General features: G+C 41.8%; 1 protein-coding gene across 10 annotated transcripts in view; it reads left to right on the top strand.

Moving 5' to 3' along the window:
• LOC3289925 (myb-like protein Q) overlaps positions 1-13,173 on the top strand; it is an 83,940-nt gene extending 70,767 nt beyond the window's left edge. For 4 of the 10 annotated variants that reach the window (XM_061652508.1, XM_061652507.1, XM_061652506.1 and 1 more), the window contains exons 5-11: positions 2,161-2,922; positions 3,292-3,436; positions 4,022-4,690; positions 4,778-4,962; positions 5,027-5,484; positions 5,593-5,890; positions 7,283-13,173. In XM_061652508.1, coding sequence (XP_061508492.1) covers positions 2,161-2,922; positions 3,292-3,436; positions 4,022-4,690; positions 4,778-4,962; positions 5,027-5,484; positions 5,593-5,890; positions 7,283-7,771 — 3,006 coding nt within the window. In that variant the 3' untranslated portion in view covers positions 7,772-13,173. The remainder of the gene's footprint in view (positions 1-2,160; positions 2,923-3,291; positions 3,437-4,021; positions 4,691-4,777; positions 4,963-5,026; positions 5,485-5,592; positions 5,891-7,282) is intronic. The other 6 variants (XM_061652514.1, XM_061652515.1, XM_061652516.1 and 3 more) reach the window with 4 other exon arrangements.
• The last annotated feature ends 6,319 nt before the right edge of the window (positions 13,174-19,492 follow it).

Genomic DNA, 19,492 nt, shown 5'->3' with positions numbered 1-19,492 from the left:
TTACAGTTTTTTTGTGATGTGTTGTAAATCATGTTTAAAAACTGAAATTTCATTATGAAGCAAATACATCATTTGACAGCTGTTGAAAAACATATTGGACGCGATGAATAATTATGTGTACATTCGGACGTGACGTGTAAAACATGTATGATGGACATGCAATGTCTGATCGATTAAGAATAACATTTTGCACGCGATGAATAACAATGTTTACATTGGAAAACCCTGTATTAACCCTATCCCAACAAGTATATGCAATTAATAATTCCAAATAATCCGTAATTTGAATGCCAAACGCATCTAATGGCAACATATTCAAGGATATTTTGAAACGCGTATATAAATTGTATGATTATTTAAAGAAAATTTAAATAGTTTATAAAAAATATTGAGAAAATAATAAAAATGAAAAAAAGTATAGGAAACCCTGTAAAATAGGTTGTCCGCAGAGCGGTTCTTGTTCCGGTGCCGGCTGACAGCGCAGTGATGAGTTGTTTGATAGCATGAAATGATGAACCCTCCCCGGCAGCCCCACAAAATCCCAACAAGGGCACCCCCTTATCAGGTTCCCGAAAAAGAAAACACTACGAGAAACGAACGGACGTAAATGGTTTTGGTTGTGATAGACGGTTTGCAAGGCGGCTGATTCTTGTGTGCCACATTTCCTGTTCGGAGGGTAGCGATTAAAAAATGCCAAAATAACTTCTGAGCTAAGAACGAAACAGCAACACGGACACCAGCTGATAGCCAGTCAGCCACCGCGGCCTCTATTGCGTTGGTACATTGCACAATGCAATGCAGCAAATGCACCAAAAAGGCCGTGACCTTATTTGAGGAGAGGGAAGGGAGGCTGTGGAGTGGCTGCTGCTAGGCAACCGAAAAGAATTTGTACTAGCGACATAAGCATAGAGAACACACACACACACGCACACGGGAAGAGGATGAGTTTGGTACGATAATGCCAAGAGGGGAATCAAAACAAAACGGAGCAATAAAGAGAAAACAAGGCGCAACATGAAATAAATATTAAAAAACGAACCCAGACCGGCAACAACAACAACAACAACAAAAACGGCCACACAGCAAGGAGGAAGGTCACACAGAGAGCCAGGGGAGAGAGGTGTCGTCGCCGGCTTTGTGCACACTTCCTTCTTCTGGGTGTGTTGTGTCGGATGTGTGTTTAGAAAGAGAAATGGGGAAGATGGCGATGATGTGTGTTGTGTGTAAACGTGTGTGCGCGCGCGCGCGCACGCTCGTTCGAAGAACGGTTGAAGGAGCACAGGAACAACCCAGGCCGGCTGGGTGATGGCTGACTGGGCGGAATGGTGTAAAAATGAAGATGAAAATGAATGAATGGGAATGGCGTATAAAAATATGGGGCATAAAATGTGCGCGTTGTAAAAACACACCCCGTACTCGCTCGTGCATCTTCTCCCTTGTCTTGTCTCCCGTCCCGTCCGCAAGCCTAACCGATTGCGGAAGAGAGTGTAAAGCACGGACGAAACGGGGGAGATAAATAAAAAATAGAGAAACAAGCACGTGTATGAGGGGGGGGGGGGGATTGGTGTATCCCCGTGTTTCCTTTTGGGGTGTATATGCTCACACGGTTTTTTATGCTTTATTTTTGTTTTTACCGCTCTTCTTGCGCTGACCCGGCTGTGGCACCCGCGGGTCGTGGTGTCGCGCGTTCTTCACCTCACTTCCCTGGTGCGTTTAACTCGCGTTTGCTTTTCGTTCTGCGCTTTTGTGTTTGGTCGCACAGTGAAGAAGGGGGTGCCGACCGACCGACCGACGGTTGGGTAAATATTGAACGATTGGGTAAAGCGGCAGAGCGCAAGAGGCAGCTCAGCTGCTCCGACAAGGTCGTCGTTTCTTTTGGTTGCAAGAAAGTGAAGTACATCTTGCGCGCGCGATAACTGCTGTAGAAGTGTATCAATTGCACCTTATGTGTGTGTATTGACCTTTTGAGGTGGAGTTGATAAACTTTGCGTACAAAATCCGTATGCCAGGAACAAACCGTTCGCTTCTGTAGGCTGTGGAGGAGTGCTAGAATTACTATGTGCTTTTTTATTAAATTACTTTACAACAAGGCAATTTCATGTGACCTAAAACAAATGACTTAAAATGCTAACCATTGTCGCTCTTTTCTTTTGTTTCCAGAGCTTGTTACGGACAGCGGAGCAGCTGAAAATTAAAGGCCTGTGCGAGGTAGGCGAACCACAGTACGAGCAGGACTACTCGCCCGCACTAAAGCGCTACAAACCGTACCGGTCACGGTCGCCCCCGGACAACCGGCATCAGCACCATCACCACCAGCAACCACCGCCCCCACCACCACCCTCCGGTGCGTCGGGATCGACCAGTGGTGGCCGATCCGGTTCGTCCGCAGCAGGAGCAGGAGGATCGCACGGCAGCGGTGGCAGCAGTGGCGGCAACAGCAGCAACAACAACAACAACAGTTCGTCTTCCTCCCAGTCGACGGGATACAGCGAGAACGGTAAAGGCTGCAGTACCGGCAAGGGCGGCAGTGGCGGAGGTAGCGGCGGTCTAGGATCTGGGGCAGGGCGCACCCTTTACCATCCCTCACAGCACCATCACCCGCTGCACCATCATCTGCATCATCATCCGCACCACCATCTGCATCATCTGCACCATCCCCCGCCACTTGGCGGTGACCCGCGGACGACGACCACCCCTGGCCATATTGTCGAGGACGACGATGATGGATCGGTGCTAGTGGTCGAAACGCACGATCTGACTACGACGGGATCGAAGGATAAGCATTATCAGCAGCAGCAGCAGCAGCAGCAACACCATCAATCGCAACAAGCGCACCACCATCCTCACCCGCATCATCCTCATCATCCGCAGCAGCATCCACTCGGTAGCAAAATGGCCAGCCTAGGGATGGGCGTTGGAATAGTGAGTAAAATATCAATGCAAAAAAAAACAATTAAAACAAAACCACACCCCGCTCAAGCAACGTGGGGGAAGAGGAAGGTTTGCGGAAGGTATGGTCTTTAGAATGAAGATTTGTTTCGTTGGAACAAGACACGATTATGTGAATAATTTCATTTACTTTGACGTATTTTGAGTCATCTGAGCAATAGCACTAACAATTAAACGGATCAAAAATGTCTTCGAAGTTTGCATTTGCAAATTTGTATAGAAATTAATTTAATAATTTAAAAAAACATAATACCTAATACCTCTTTTACTGAAGACCATACCGGACAACCTTCACAGAGTCAATGCGTTCGAGTTACTAACGAACAGTGTGCTTCCTTTCAGAATGGTGGTTCCGTTATGGGCGTACCGATGGGATATTTGGACTTTGCACCAGAGCCTCCAGCACCGACGGCGACGCCAGTGACAGAGCATGTGGACATTAATTGTGCGCCTAGCAGCCACGATACACGTGATCTGTCCAGTAAGTGTTAGTAACTTTTCTTTTCTTATTATTTAAACCCTGTAAATTCCTTCCTTCCCGTTGATTTTGTAGCAGTAGGTTTGCCGATAGCTCTGCACTTTGTAAATTCACACCAATGATTTATTTTGTTTTTCATGTTATTGAATGTATATTAATTAGCGGTTTTTTGGCCATCAAACATGCAAGCTTCAATACTTCGAAATTGATAAAAGATTCGTTTTTTGCTAACATAAACAGATTCATTCTTAATAATCGTTATCATTTTTTAGATAGTTTTACACTGATACACAAAATAGATGGTTCAAAACATTGAAGTTCATATAATCTCAATTCTTCCAACATTTTTCTTGCAAATTGCAAAAACTAACTTTTAAAATATATTGTTCGGCGGCTATTAACGCCATACTTTCATGAAGATTCGTGATAAACATCTAACCAAAACAAACGCATCAAATCCCCTGCGTATTAGACTGTGTGATTCAAACATCGGCAAGAAGCTATTTTCCCGTAGTGATATCCCACCCTAGAAAGTAGAAAGGAATACTTGCGAATAAACTAACCGGAAGTTTATTCCCTGCCTATTCCGAACAGATTCTGTGCCAAACGATGGTGACTTACGAGTGAAATTCGAAACGTTACGTTCGCTAGATCCTCCGAATGCGGTGCAACTGGACAATCACACAGTCAGCCATCAGCAGCAGCTCCACCATCAGCAACAGCAGGCGCAACAGCAGGCGCAACAGCAGGCGCAGCAGCAGCAGCTCCTGCAGCAACAACAGCATTTACTGCAACAGCAGCAGCAACAGCAGCAGCAGCAGCAAAGACAGACACCGCAGCCAGCGGGTGCTCAACAGCAGCAGAATGACCATCAGCGGCACTCGCCGCCGCACATGCAGCAGCAGCAGCAACAACCACAGCAGCACGTAATGCTGATGGATCAACAGCAGCAGCAGCACCACCCAACCACCCATAGTCCGGCGTCAAGTGTGTCGTCGTCATCGTCCAGCCAGCATCCGGAGAACTTGGTTACTGGCAGCGGTGGGGCTGCCGGCTCGGTGACGCCTGGTCCGCCCACCAACAATAGCAACGGCAACGGAGCGGGCGGAGATGAGCTGAAGCCGAGACTGAACCTGAAGCAGGAAAACATCAGCGATGAGCAGCAGCATCAAACGATGGAGGTCGAGCAAGACCAGTCCTCGATGCACGGCATGGTGGTAACGCCGGAAATTTCGGGCATCATGAACCAGAGCCAAATGAGCGGTAAGTACGGTGTTTGTTGGCGACTCAGTGAACGCTCCAAAGAGTTCATGTGTAATGACGGCTACCTGCATTGCTTACCATCAACAGATATGTACCAGTCGGATGCTAGCGAGGACTCGAAGGTGGGCATTCTGGACGGTTCGTCGATGCAGTACACCAATCTGACCAGTCCCAACGAAGCGAAAACGCCTACCGGACCGAAAACATGGACCGCGGAAGATATGGAGTCGGCGCTCGAAGCGCTACGCTCTCACAACATGAGCTTGACTAAGGTACTGAGTTAGCCCCGAACGGTCGAGAATGGAACATTACATTTCTATCCACCACTTCCAACAGGCCTCTGCTACGTACGGTATTCCATCGACGACACTGTGGCAGCGGGCGCACCGGCTCGGCATCGATACACCGAAAAAGGAGGGTCCGTCCAAGACGTGGAACGAGGACTCGCTCAACAGCGCACTGGAAGCGCTACGGACGGGCACGATCTCCGCCAACAAGGCCTCGAAAGCGTTCGGCATACCGTCGTCGACGCTGTACAAGATTGCGCGCCGCGAAGGCATCCGCCTGGCGGCGCCGTTCAATGCCGCACCCACCACCTGGTCCGCGGAAGATTTGGACCGTGCCTTGGAAGCGATCCGTGCCGGGCAGACCTCCGTGCAGAAGGCCAGCACCGAGTTCGGCATTCCCACTGGCACACTGTACGGGCGCTGCAAGCGCGAGGGCATCGAGCTGTCCCGATCGAATCCCACGCCCTGGTCCGAAGACGCGATGATGGAGGCGTTGGAATCTGTAAAGTAAGTGCCAAAACTACAACCAAAAAAAAAAAAACGTCCCTTCCTTTGAACGCAGTGTCTGATCGGTCTTCCTGTTTTTTTTGTTTTAATTTCATTACCTTCCATTAGGCAAGGACACATGTCCATCAATCAAGCCGCCATCCACTATAACCTACCGTACAGCTCGCTGTACGGTCGGTTCAAGCGCGGCAAGTACGATACGCCCAGCTCGGGAGGCGGCGGCGGTGGCAGTTCGTCCAATGCTGCTGCTGCTGCTGCTACCGGTGGAGGCGGCGCGGGCAGCGGTGGCGGTAGTGGCGCCGGCAGCGCCGCTAGTGCCGGAACAGGTGGCAATAATGTTGGCAGTAGTCCCCAGATGGAGTTTAAAATAGAACCACAGCATAACGATCATAGTCCAGAGAACACGGTAAATTACAGTTATTATTAAACAAACAAACAAACAAACCCCAAATCGAACGGGATCGGTACATAATTTGTCCCACTATTGCATATAATATACATATACATTATACCCTTGGTAGAGTTGGGGGTCTTTTAGGAGTAATGCAGGAGCACGTAACACAATAAGTGGCGTAGGGAAAAGGATAGGATAAATCATAGCTAAAACAGTGCTGTATCAGTAATCAAGCATCCGGGTGCGCACGCGCGTCGGCTTAAATGTTGGCTTCGATTAGCGGTGTACATTGTGGGCAAACGGGCAAATTGTACTTTTATGCATCAGTCGTCATCCTCTGCATCATTGCGCCAACATGTGCTGTCGTTCATATTTAGGTTCATTGTTTTACACCCTACTAAACCCTTTGGTGATGGTACTTAACACATATACCGTGTAACAGCATGCAGCATACTTTGTAATTAGTTGCTTTACTAATCCATTAGCATATTTATTTATAGTTTATTCATTTCTTCACCCTAATCTAGTCATATCTCGTGGGATGTTAATTTGCGGTGGGCTGTTACCTCGCGCTGACGTGTTTCGTGCCTCAAACTGTGTGGCTTGAGCTGCTGGATGAGCTTTATTTCCCTCATTTCCCTATTTTTTTTAAATTTAAACACATGTTTTTGTTTTTATCCGAAGGAAGTGTGTGCTTCAGCCACTTCCCTAAATTATCTGTACAGTATATTGAATCCATGCAATCCATTGCATCTATGGTAAAACGTGCTGATGAAGCAATCGACTGTCAGTGCCGTGGATCAAGCAAGACATCCAGTTTTAGTTTGCATTTATGATTTATGTTATGAGGCGCCCTTTAAGCCATCAAAGAAATGATCACATTTTACGAGATAAACATTCGAAATCATCCTAGCGAAAGGTGAACTCTGAACAATGCTTCAGACACAGAGACAAGGACGGATAAGATAGCGCAGAGGAGAGTTGCGTGCACACACTACTTAGCCATGAGTTGAGAGTACGGAATGTAGAGTTTCACCCCACTTAGATGTGTGTTAGTCTAACCCACTCTGGTTTTAGTTTGCCCCCAAAACACACAACGGTACGGTAGTGCAATTGGTAGTGGAATCCGCTCGCAAAAGGGACATTAGTAGTATTTCTGTAGCAATCACATCGTGCTCAATGCTGTGTTTCATACTGTAAATGTAATATACCCATCGTACTGTCTCTATCCTGCTACTATGTATATCTATACCAGTGCATACTCAGAATACATTCATACATTAGGTAGCGATTAGTGCACATCAAAATAAAATGCAACATATAAAAAAAACAACAAACTATGAACCACCATGATCGGAAAGTGAATGATGAATTATGAATCCATAAACCCCCCCGATATTCCAGCAACATTACAATCCTGCACTATCGGCTTCCTCGACGCCTACAAGTAATACGCCAACTCAGCAGCAGCAGCAGCAGCAGCAGCAGCAGCAACAACAGCAGCAGCAGCAGCAGCAGCAGCAGCAGCAGCAGCAGCAGCAGCAGCAGCAGCAGCAGCAACAACTTACTCACCATTTAGTTCAACAGCCCCCGTCGGTGCTACCGGTCAGCATTCACATTGTCGATGCAGCCGCCCATCACCACCTTGCACATCCGCATCAGCAGCTGCATCATCAGCAGCAGCAGCTGGCACAGCCGCAGCATGTGGTGGTAGCGCAGCACCAGCAGCAGCAGCAGCATCACCATCTGCACCATCAGCCGCAGCTAATACAGCATCACATCATTCCGCAGCAACATCACATAATATATCAGCAGCCGCTGCAACCGATCCAGCAGCAGCCACAGTACCATCCGATGTACCACATCATCAAGCAGGAGAACGACAGAAGTTGAAAGCAGCGGCGCTCCCGCCAACATCGGTATGGCGGTACGCACCATCCTCATCATCATCATCAGCAGCAGCAGCAGCAGCAGCAGCAATCGCACGATGATCATGATCCGCAGCATCATCTTCATCAGCAACAGCTGTATCATCCACCACAGCAGCAACAACAGCAGCAGCACCATCATCATCATCATCAGCCGATGCATTACGAGGATGACGGTGCATGATGATGGGCGGTTGCGAGGGAGAAACATCCGCAACAGTTTACACAGGAGTACTAAAAAGGTTAATGCGAGAGGAATCTTCGTTCTGCCCAGCCGCCGGAGGAGGATATTGTAGCAATGGGCTCCACTTGTTCGTGGGTTGTACCGAACGGAGCTAAGCAATATCCTGCAAGGAAGAGAAACGTCCTAAACGTGTGTGTGTGATTTATTTTGCGATGTTAAGACTATCAAACGGAAGCTAAATCAAATATCGATGCAAAAGTAGCAGAAATAGATATGAAAAAGCTAGTAAAACCCCTTCTAGCAAAAACGTGGCAGACGAAATCACACACACGATGAGCGCATTTGGTGGACATTAATTGTAGTAAAGTTAATGCTAAAGTTATAGCTCTTCTTAAGTTACTATCGCTCCGTTGCTCTCCCATTTGTGAGGTATGGTGTACAGTAGAAACAAAATCATGGAGGTGTAGTGTAAGGTATCAAGCGCGCATTATTCCACAGTGCCGCGAGGAATCCTGCTTGCTGCGTGGAATAGAATTGATGACCGAAAGGGATACGCTGGGATTCATTTAGAAGCAAAACAAACAAAACAACTGAGCGATACAATAACATTTTAAATACTGTTGATAGTAAAAAAGATGTGCTAGTAGGAGGGCCGAGGGAGTAAGCAGTGCGGCGAGTGTGTGTCGTCCAGTGTGTATAGTGGAAGGTTCAAGAACGGTTCAAACCATTATTCGCCTTAAACCGGGGACGCGGGGGACCTTCGCGTCTGGGATCTCCTTTCCATCATAAGGGGAGCACATGAGAGAGAGAGAGAGTTACAGAGTGGAGAGTACTGCGCAAAGATACGGTATGTTCCGTAGCAAAGCACATGAATAGTGAGGCCCCCGTTCAGCAGTTCAGCAAGTCCGTACCATGCACGAGGCTGGGGTTGATGTTGATTTTTTTTGAGGATTTTTGTTGTTTTGTTTATTGCCAAATGGATGTTTTGTTTTTTTACACTTACACGACTGCGCATTCCATATATCGACTAAATGTGAAGGGGGAAAACGAAACAGGAAAGAGTGGAGCATTGCTTTAAGAAAGAAGAAAGGCTTTTGTTTACATAAAACACAAAATGTCATTTGCAATAGGGGGAGGAGATGCGTGGACAGTCTCTCGTCTCGTGGAGTGTTTCCTCTGCTGCCTAACAATTAGATTGCAGTGTGCAGTGTGTGACAAACGTTGGCATATGTAGCGTTCGCTAACAAGTATCAAATCAAACGAAACGGACTGAATTATAACGATTTTTTTTGTGTGGTAAGAAATTAGCTTAAAACCCCCCTCAAGAGGAAAACAATCTCATTTGCAAAAGAAACATAAAATCAACATGATGTCTAGATTTTAATTTTAGCGTTGAAGACAGGGAGACAAACAGCCCCGTCGATAGGTGATAGAACGATGGCGATACTTTAAAGATCGATTCGGTTCGTCGAGAACGAGAGAGAGAGAGATGGAGAGTAGAGCGAGGTTAAATATTATGTTAGTGTAAAATCGCAGGTAAAATAATGCTGTGCAGCGATAAATTTAGTTTGTTTACTTCCTTTTGTATTGTTAGCGCGCATGGTGAGTGTGTGCGTGTTTGTGTCTCTACGCTGTTGCGTCGTTTTGGCGCAGCACAGGCGGGCAGCGTTTGCGTACAGTCCATCTTCCAACCCTCGATAGGATGCAGACGAAGAAATTTCTCATCGAATGACAAATGCAAGCTTAAAGTGTCTGGAGTTACATGTATACATATTCTATTGCTACTACACTGCAACAACTATTATTGCAATTATGCGAATATCTATTGATTTATGGTATTATTACATTTTGTCATTATTCTATTATATTATTATTGTGCGACCGAGAAGGCAGCAATGGGGCTGCCCGAAGGATCAATCGCAATTATTGTGAGATTAGATCGCGAGAAAGAGAGATAGAGAGAGAGAGAGAGTCGATCCTGGACAGATAATGTTCATCTAGTTTCTTCCATTTCATTTTTAAAAAATCGAATCCATGCGTCAAATGATGTGTATAGCCGCATAGCAAAACAAAAAAAAAACAACTTCCGATAAAATGCGTTGCAGTTAGTCTTAGCGCGCAGTGGTATGGCGCAGTGGTTAATGCAAGAGCGAGAGAGACATATATGAGAAGGATCGTTCAGAACGTCACGTCGTGAGTAGCAAACCCCATAGGTGATTGCGCAATAATGTGTGTTTGTGTGTGTTTGTGAAATTACGAAAACTTCCATTCACTTCCCTATATTGTGTAGGAGCAGGAAAAAAACATGTGCAAGTTGTAGTTGGCGGTGGAAGAACAATAAAAAAAAACAAAATTGTATGTAAAGAGTAACTGAAACGCAAAAGATTTCAAACCCCCGCGATCAGCGTACGGAAACGATCGGAAAGATACAATAATAAATCACGCAACATCACGCAAAGTATTAACAACGTTGTGTAAATGCATTATGAGTTTGTTTTGTTTTCACTGTGAAGGCAGAGGCCGGGGTTAACACTTTGCGCTGAAGGAATTTTGTCGTGCGAAACAGCTTCGTCCTCATCATCATCGTCATCATCACCAACGTGTCGCGCTGCGCTCGTAAAACAAACAACCAAAACCATACTCGTACTCCACCTTCCTAAGTGAGACACACTGAGAAAAAAATGGTGATTGCAAAACGCGGAAAGGCGGAATGAACATCTACGAAAGAAAACAGTTGCAAAATTGGGTTGGCGTAATGCATTATTATTATTTGTTTTATTTGCTCAGGCCATAGCAAAGCGATGGACATAGGTGCAAAATAGAAAGGCTGCTGCTGAAACCAGAAACTAGCAATGTGAAAAGGATACTACTAAAATAATCAAACACTCACTCACTAGCAAAGACGACAAGAACAATGTTCTCGATTTTGGTTTGGTGTTGTTGAAGTGGTATAGAGAGAAGAAAAAAAAAAGAATTGAATACATGGTCCTTTCGCAAGGAAATTTCAAATATACAGGGATATTCGAATGTTTATTCGTAAAAAAACACACACACATACACACGGCCGCCTATCGCCGCTTTGTTGATTTGTGCGACCGAAACACATCATACACACAAATAATAACCGTTCGTGTCCGCTTTTATTGAGAAGACCGCATGGCCACAACTAAAGCAAGATTGCGCCGGATTTTGTCTGTGGATGAAAAAAGAGCGATGGAAAAAACTGCCGCTCAAATCTGATTCCGGCGTAGAGGAAAGAAAGTGTAAAAGAAACCTTAAATAATTCGTCCCTTTAGACAAACAAACAAGCGATGGTATGGTAATCATGATGAAAAATAAAAAAAATGTAGGTAAGCTTTAGGGCATTGTATTATACGTAGGGCAAGTAACGTAACACAATAAAACAAGCAGTAAAGAGCAAAAATTGAACGATATACGCGTCATGATGGGCGGCAACTAATAATGGACATGGAGCATGGCGTATATTATCCCTGGCGTAAACGCAACTGTAAACGCACTTGTGTCCATCGGGGAATCACAAGGTTATCGATTGATATACTTGACACACAGAGATTGGCTTATCGACGGAACTGTCCGGACGGTAGCATCGCTCTTCATTAGCGCAATTTTTTGGAAAGTTGTAAGAAAAATGATGGCAATATCTCAAAAAGGCAAGCAGTTACACTCACACACGCATTCAACCGTTGCTGCTGCTGGTTATTGTTCAGTTTGAAGTGATAATACACCATTGCACTGCGGATGGTGCTGAATGAAATGTTTCAGTTTTAACACACAAAAGCACGATGAATGCATTACACTAAACGATGGCCAAAAACACGCATTTAGTGTTTTATGCTTTAGCAGCTCGGTTCTGTGTTACAAATCGAGCAAAATTCAATGGCGTTACGATTAATAATAAACAACAATTGGAACATGTTTGTTAATTGTTCGTGCATTTGTTTTAGCATAGTTTTGTTTTATAATAACATGCTTATGCTGCATGCAATAATACGATACTTTTTGTTAGCTACTATTTTCCAACCAACAAATACTACAGCGAGTTGCGAGTTGGATGGTTTTGTTGATTCCCATTGATTTTTATTTGTTTTATTGCTTTAAACGACACACGATGATAAATTGTAAATCTTCCACCCCAAAAAACTGAATCTTCTTATGATTGTTTAGTATAACCCAAATAGACACAGAGTCTACCACTCCGGAATAAAGTTTAGCAAACCAATCATATGGGTACACGTGTGTTGACAGCGTAAAATCAAATGATGATAAACAGAACGATGCTATTTTGTGTGCGATCGGGTCATTATATTGCGAGCGTAAGCAGAAGTTCTCCTGTAGAGGTACATATTATCAGATACTTATGGATTAACTGTGCAGTCCCCAAAGCGGAAAAGGGTACACGTGTTTGGGATGCCAACATAAAAGGAATGAAAATATAGTAAAAATAGATTACAGGATGTAGCATGGACTAAAAACAGACTAAACAAAAATAGCAGCCCCTGTAACAATGCAAACATGGAATCAAAATCAGTTAGGAAAACAAAGGATGTGGATTGTACGCATAATACGCTATATCAAACAACATTCACGTAGAACGTAAAGAAAGGAAATCGTAACAAAACTCTATACGCTAAACACCTACTAGATCCTAGCGCGCCACAGAAAATAATAACATAACAACTACAACAACAACAACAACAACAACAAACTAAACAAATACAACCAAAATCAAACGTACTACACTAGTGTGACGATACGTGTAAACACGTGAACCTAGAACGTGGACAAAGTAGAATAACAAATAACAGTAAACGAAAAGATCCAAAATCCTGATACAATGCAGAATGAACGAAAAAAAAAACACAAAAATCAACATGTCTCTTACCGTTGACGCCCCAGCAAAGAAAGGCATAAAACAGTACTCCAAACTGCAATTGCATTCAAACATGCAGCTATGATGCGTATGAAAAGAATGAAAAAAAAAAAACAGATTACAACTGATATGTGTACAAACTGTAAAACCAAGAATAAAAAAAGGAATATATACATGCAAACCCATTATATTATATATATATATACATACGTACACACATAATACATATATACTTATATATGTGGCGATATAAAAAGAAACAAAAAAAGGACGGATATTTTAAAATGAAAAACTGATACGTGTTTTGTTCATTTTTTTGTGGTATATCATCCGAACTATGTATGTTTCGTTGTTGTCTTGCGGCGTAGTGATTTGGCAGGTATTATGTGTTCTGCTCTTTATCAAATATGAATTCTTTCTGTACTGCTGGATTTTGTGCGATCGAACTTAATGGCGATAATGGCAGGTAAGTAGTAATCGTGCTAGAAATGTCGTTTGGTAATGAGTAACATATACCCACCCCGTATAGCTAAACCACCTAACTTCGGGGGGGATGGTTCATTGAACCAACTGGGCTATAAATAGTCGACGCCCTAAGGTGTGTTGGAAGATGGTAACGGAATGCTTGCCGCTTGCATCAGCGACATATTCTCCCGACGTCATCGCGACTGCAACTGTGCGTGTCGTGTCGTCAGCTAATGAACGAGAGTGACCGGCTTCGAAATAAGTGGTCTAAGTTTGAACACGCGATTTGAAACATCTGCCAAAAGCGGAGCGTAGTGTTGTTTAGAAAAAGAAGTAAAGACATTTGTGGTGCTGTACCGTTAGCTCTTTATTTTTTATTTTGCCATCTTTAAAATATTCTCACACTTTCATCATGCGGCGGTCAAAGTGGAAGAGATAAATTGTGATGGAGGCGCCTGGTTGCTCTTAATTACTGCAAATGATGTTGTCATACTGAATTACACGGAGTAACTGTAATGAAGGAAGCAAGTGACAAATTCATAAATTTAATAAATCGTTTTGGTGAAAACATTATGTAACAAAATTAGTATTGATTGTTTAAATTTACCCCAGAACGTATTTTGATTCCAAAAATGATTCTGTGCAGTATTGTGGTCTACCTCTTTTTGTAAAAAATGTATTCTTGAATCTTGATTCTTAATTCGTGTACAAAATACTGGTGATCTTTAAGTTTGACATTTTATTTTATCGTACTCCTTAAAATTTAAGTAAACTAATGTCGAATGACTGATGAATTCATTTGTTCGAGCTCAAGGTCAATATCTCCATATGTAACATAAATATTGTGCCAACACGATAATAAGACTGACTCTCGGGATGGAGGAAGTCACATACGAAATTTTGTATAGATAAGGCACACTAAAGTCTGTGTAACTGTAAATTTATTAAACGTTTTGCATGCGGCTGAGAGAGAGAATTTGACTTTTACCAACGCAATGCAGGTGACCCCCGAGATACGACTGTATTTGGGACCGAAAAAATGTCCCAAAGCAAGTCTTGAGTCGAAATAGTCGTCGAATATCTTTGAATATAAAGTTTATAACCGAAGTAGGAGAGTCAAAATCTATGATATCGTGAATTTTATTCTAAACAATGTTCGATAATGTATTAATTTTACTCCAAAAGCCGTTAACACGATGTAGATATTCAAGATCGGGTAGTTGATGAATCTCAATGACATCTTTTAACCGTCAAAATCAAAATCGTCGTATCTGCGAATCGTCGTAACTCGAGGGGGTCGTAACTCGGGGGACGCCGATACTTGCAATAGAAAGTTTTAGATATAGTGAGATAGCTCCGTGCATATTTCTTGTGATAATATTTTTTTTTTCAAGCCAAGACCGCAAAACGGTTGTAGCGCCGGATAAGTAAGTAAGTAATATTTTTTTGGCTATTAGTTCTTCTTAAGTTCACACAAATCGGGTGGCTTCATTCTTATCTATTGCAGCAAAAATTTTATCGTATTTGAAAACAAAACCAAACATTTAAAAACCCTGTTGCTTCTTACGAGTACAACGATTTTCAAAGTGCTTTTACGTAAAAAATCAGTTATAAATTTATCTGACATGAAACTACTTGTTCATAAAGCATTTTAATAGCTAAAATGCACGTTTTTCTTGATAATTATTCAGTCGTTAAGGTTTTTTTTGACATCCCCAGAATATCCCCAATATTTTTAGTGGCAGTGGAGGATGGGGTCATCAAGAAGCGATATTGCTCTTGTTTTGTTAGTTTTGACTGATTGCCTCACTGTTGATAATCTTCAAATGATTAAACATTTCATTTAGTTTTTTTAATAGTTATTACCGTCCGCATTGGTAATACCTATTTTAAAAACTCCTGAGGCAGGACAAGACCGCAAAGAGGTTGTAACGCCAAATGTGTAAATAAGTATTACCAATGTTGAATCATGATTGAATGATATTATTATAGAACTACAGCAATCGCATTGCTTGATATCATTAACCGATTATTTTATTTATAAAATGCAATAATGTAATAATTTAAAAGCGAAAATAAAAAAAATGCTTTTGTTTAGCCCATGGCTCTCGATTATTTACAATATTTGGCCCTCTGCCTCAAATGCCGATCGCCGTACTAAACGGAAACGGAGCCAGTTCGTTGTTTGTAAATTTTAATGGCAATAGTTGAAAATTGCCGTTTTATTCATATAATTCATTCCATTTTATTCAGTTTTTTTTAAAAAGGCCATATTTTGATAATAAGCATGAGCAACATCGTCAAAACACTCAAAATTCCACGTCCTATTCACTCGCCAACTTAACGAACTTTAAGCGGGGAAATATTAGAATTTCTTGTGAATCAAAAACAAGCTTTGTGTAATATATAGTAAATGATGTGTGAATGTAACCTTGAAAAAGAAGGAAGGAACTTTGTGAAGAAAGGACTGACAAGCATCAATTCGGTTAATTAGGTTGCTCGCAATACGGGTTTGCTAGGTAGGGTAAATGTACCTATAGTGGTGGTAGTACCAATAGTGGTGGTATTGCACTAAAATGCGGTTCATACGGCAAATTACAAGTAATTACGTTATTTACGTTAGTGTGAAATGTTCTTTAGCCTTTTACAAAGGGTTTAAAAGTTAAATGGGGCCATTCCGTTGTTTAGTGACCGAAAAATCCATTATTTTGTGAAATGTGTCAACATTTTTCCAAAATCCTTAGGATTTCATAACGAAACTCATTTTTCTGTTAACGTTCTAAATGACTACATAACCACGCAATCACAAGTTTTACAACATAATTGTTATGAAATGTTATTGTTTTACTAAAATTATTTGCCTTTTGACCATATTTATGCATTTTTAAGTGTTTTTTACCATAGTGCCATTATAGGTACACAAAACAGGCATGTTCCTATAGTGGTTATAGTTATAAAATCAATAAAAACAGGTCGTTTTAGATTTTTCTGAGGAAATTTTTGACATGTTGACTGTTTTCACTAAAATAAGCAAAAGAAATAAGTTTTGTGTAGGTAATTTACCAAAAACAGGCCAAAATTCGCTTATATGGTTGAAAGAAAAATTGACTTCAAATCAAGCACACTCTTCCGGGTGTAGGTTGACAACAGGTGTGATGCAGTACTTTAGTGAATAGTTTCATTAATCAAATTTATACATTTTGTTACGATCAAATTACGCAAGAAACCAATATTATGGCAGTAATCCTTGCTATTCATACCAAAACAGCTTCGAAACTAAGTTTCATTGATATTATACACCGTTTTTGATGCATCTTTGTTTACCACCACTATAGGAACACAATACGACGACTATAGGAACCATACCTCCATTATAGGTACAACGAAGCAGTCACTAAAATATGTAGTTTTTCGTAAATTTTATGTATTTCATGATAAAAATGTTTGTGATTGCGTAGATTCGATAGAATTGGTTTGTGTTAAAATATTCAGAAATTGTCCTTCCTGACACTTTAAATCCATTAAAACACATCGGCACCACTACAAATTGCACCACTATTGGTACATTTACCCTATGTATTGGAATTCCAGTAATTAAAAAAGCAGAATTATAGCCAATTTCATTAAATCAGGTGTATTGGCCACCAATCAAATGGATATTGGAGATGATGGGAGTTGTTACAAAATAAATAAATAAATAAAGGAAGGATACAAGTCAGTTGAAAAACATGGAAGCATACAATGTTTATTACTTTTTCGATGGTTAATTTGATATGTAAATGATACCATTATTTGATGATGAAAGGTCCCAACTTATAAAGTATGAAGTAAAGATGAAGTATAGTAAGATGTTAAATTAATTCTAATTATTCATCCTTTATGTTCAATAAATGTAGGAAACTATGCAAAACATTCCTTTTAGCAATGTTATGTACCTATAAAAGAGAATACTGGATTTGCCAAAATTAGTGTGTTCAACGGTTCAAGTGCTTTTGGTGTGTTTTAGCCAGTTGTAAAGAAAACCACTGCTCGGAATAAGAGGCTGCACACCACTCCACATCTTTTGCATACACAAATTAGCACATTTGGCAGTTCAATTAGCAGCAGCAGCAGCAGCGAACGATAAAAGTGTAATTGCCGAGCTCGTTTCATTCGCACTGCAACCACGCAACCTTGCTGTGTGCAAGTCATTTTTCAACGAAGTGTAAACACTGACAGTACATCTCACGGACAAAAGGAAAGGGGTAAAAATGAAAGACACCGTGTGAAGCTCTAGCTCTGTTTGCTTTGCGAAAGCGCCAGATAACGTCCAACACTTTGCAGTCCATCGAAGGTGTGAATAAAGAGAGATGAGAAAAATAAAATCACACCTCGCTACTTGGCAGATTTTGGATAATTTTTTTATGTTTCTGTTCTGTGGAAGATTCGTTGATTAACCCTCCGGAGGTAGAGGGCGAATATTCGCAAAACAGTTGTAACGTTTGCCAGACCACCGTGACTCGACTCATCGTCAATTCGCAAAATATTAAAACTTGAAGCGAAAACAAAAAAAAAAACGAAAAAACATAACCGAAAAACGAAGAAAGTGATTAAAATCTTTTGCACGACCATTCGAGCACCGCTCGCCCAAGTGGGTCTGTGGTGCGGTTGCTTCTATCGAATGGGTTACTTTCTTTGGCTAAGGTGCTGCCAAGCCGTATTTGAATTACAAACCGCAAACGGATATGCCAGCGCAACGCAAATTGCGGAACAAATTTAGAAATCGACGAATTTGAGGTTTTGTTTACGCTAGAGGATGGCCACCACGATAACCACCGGGGGAGGGAGAACCATCACGCCGGAGTAATGGTACGGAATAGTGGCCACAAAGGCAAGGGGTGGAGGCGTCGCGGTTTCGGTGGTAAAATGCCGTGTTTTATGGGATATTGTAATGGCCGCACGAAATTCGATCATCGTATAGCGCTTCGGTGAGTGTGGAACGAGAAGTGTGGAGGAGGGAGGGGAACGCTCTGCTTCGAGCCGTGGGGCATCGGAGGACGGCTAATTAATTGCCGCTACTCGACGACCGATGGGAACCGAGAGACGATTGTAATACCCTTGTATCCCTTTGAGGGCGTTGAGATGAGGCTGCTGAAGAAGTATGGAAGATGCGATGGAAATGGTGCTTTGGCGTTTTGGCGGTTGCATAGACTCTCTGTATTCGTTAACATGTTTCGATCTTTTATGAATTGTTTTGTATGTAATAGTTTAAAATTTCGTGGCTGTAATGTTTTCAACACTCCATACATTAGCAAACGTCATACTAGATTCTTCAGCATGCATGTAAATAATGAATACCCAGGATAAGGCCATTTCTATGGAGGAAATGCCTCGTAGAAGACCGACGACGTGGCTTAAAATGTGTCTTAAAAATAAATAATTAAAAATAATAAAAATAATAAAGTAATATGAATAAAACAAAAGAATAAAATAAATGTATAAAAAGGAATAAACAAAATTAAACAACATTCGTTCCTTTGGTATGCGAAAAGGTTAACTCAGGTTTGATTGTTTTGTTATACTTATGCCTTCGATGATGCATTAAAATGTAATAAAAGTATTGAAACTCGTTTCAAGCTTAAAAAAAAGACATTTTTGAAATGTTTTTTTTTTTATTCAGGAGTAGTGAAATATTTTTTTTTTGTGTACAAATACCATTCAGGTATGGAAAATGCAAGTTTGTTGATGAATGTTTCTTGAGGGCAAGTAAAAAAACACGCTTCTCCAATAAATGGAGAAGCCTGGTTGTTTGTAAAAATCGGAATTATTTGAAAACATTCTGCATTTAACTCCAACCTAAATTTTCCACTTGTATAGTTGAATTTCTGGTATTTAAAGGTAGTATAAATCTTACGAATGTAGAAAGCTCAGTACGGTAAGAGGCAATTGCAAGTTAGACATAGCTTGAAATGTCCTTCCGGCGGAGTGGCATGCTAATCTCCAACCGTACGTTAGTACGTTAGTTCAACCGATGCATGTGCGTATGTGCGTACCTGTATGTGTTACTGTTGCTCTAAATCTTCGTCTTGATATTGCTCTGCTTCCTATCTGCATGCCCTGGTGCTGCTAGAGTAACAAACAGTTGCCCAAATGGCCGTGAATTCGAA

The sequence above is a fragment of the Anopheles gambiae genome, chromosome 2 (assembly GCF_943734735.2).
Source record: "Anopheles gambiae chromosome 2, idAnoGambNW_F1_1, whole genome shotgun sequence".
NCBI classification, from domain to species: domain Eukaryota; kingdom Metazoa; phylum Arthropoda; class Insecta; order Diptera; family Culicidae; genus Anopheles; species Anopheles gambiae.
Note: the sequence above shows the minus strand (reverse complement) of the source record. Positions and strands in the feature narration are given on the sequence as shown.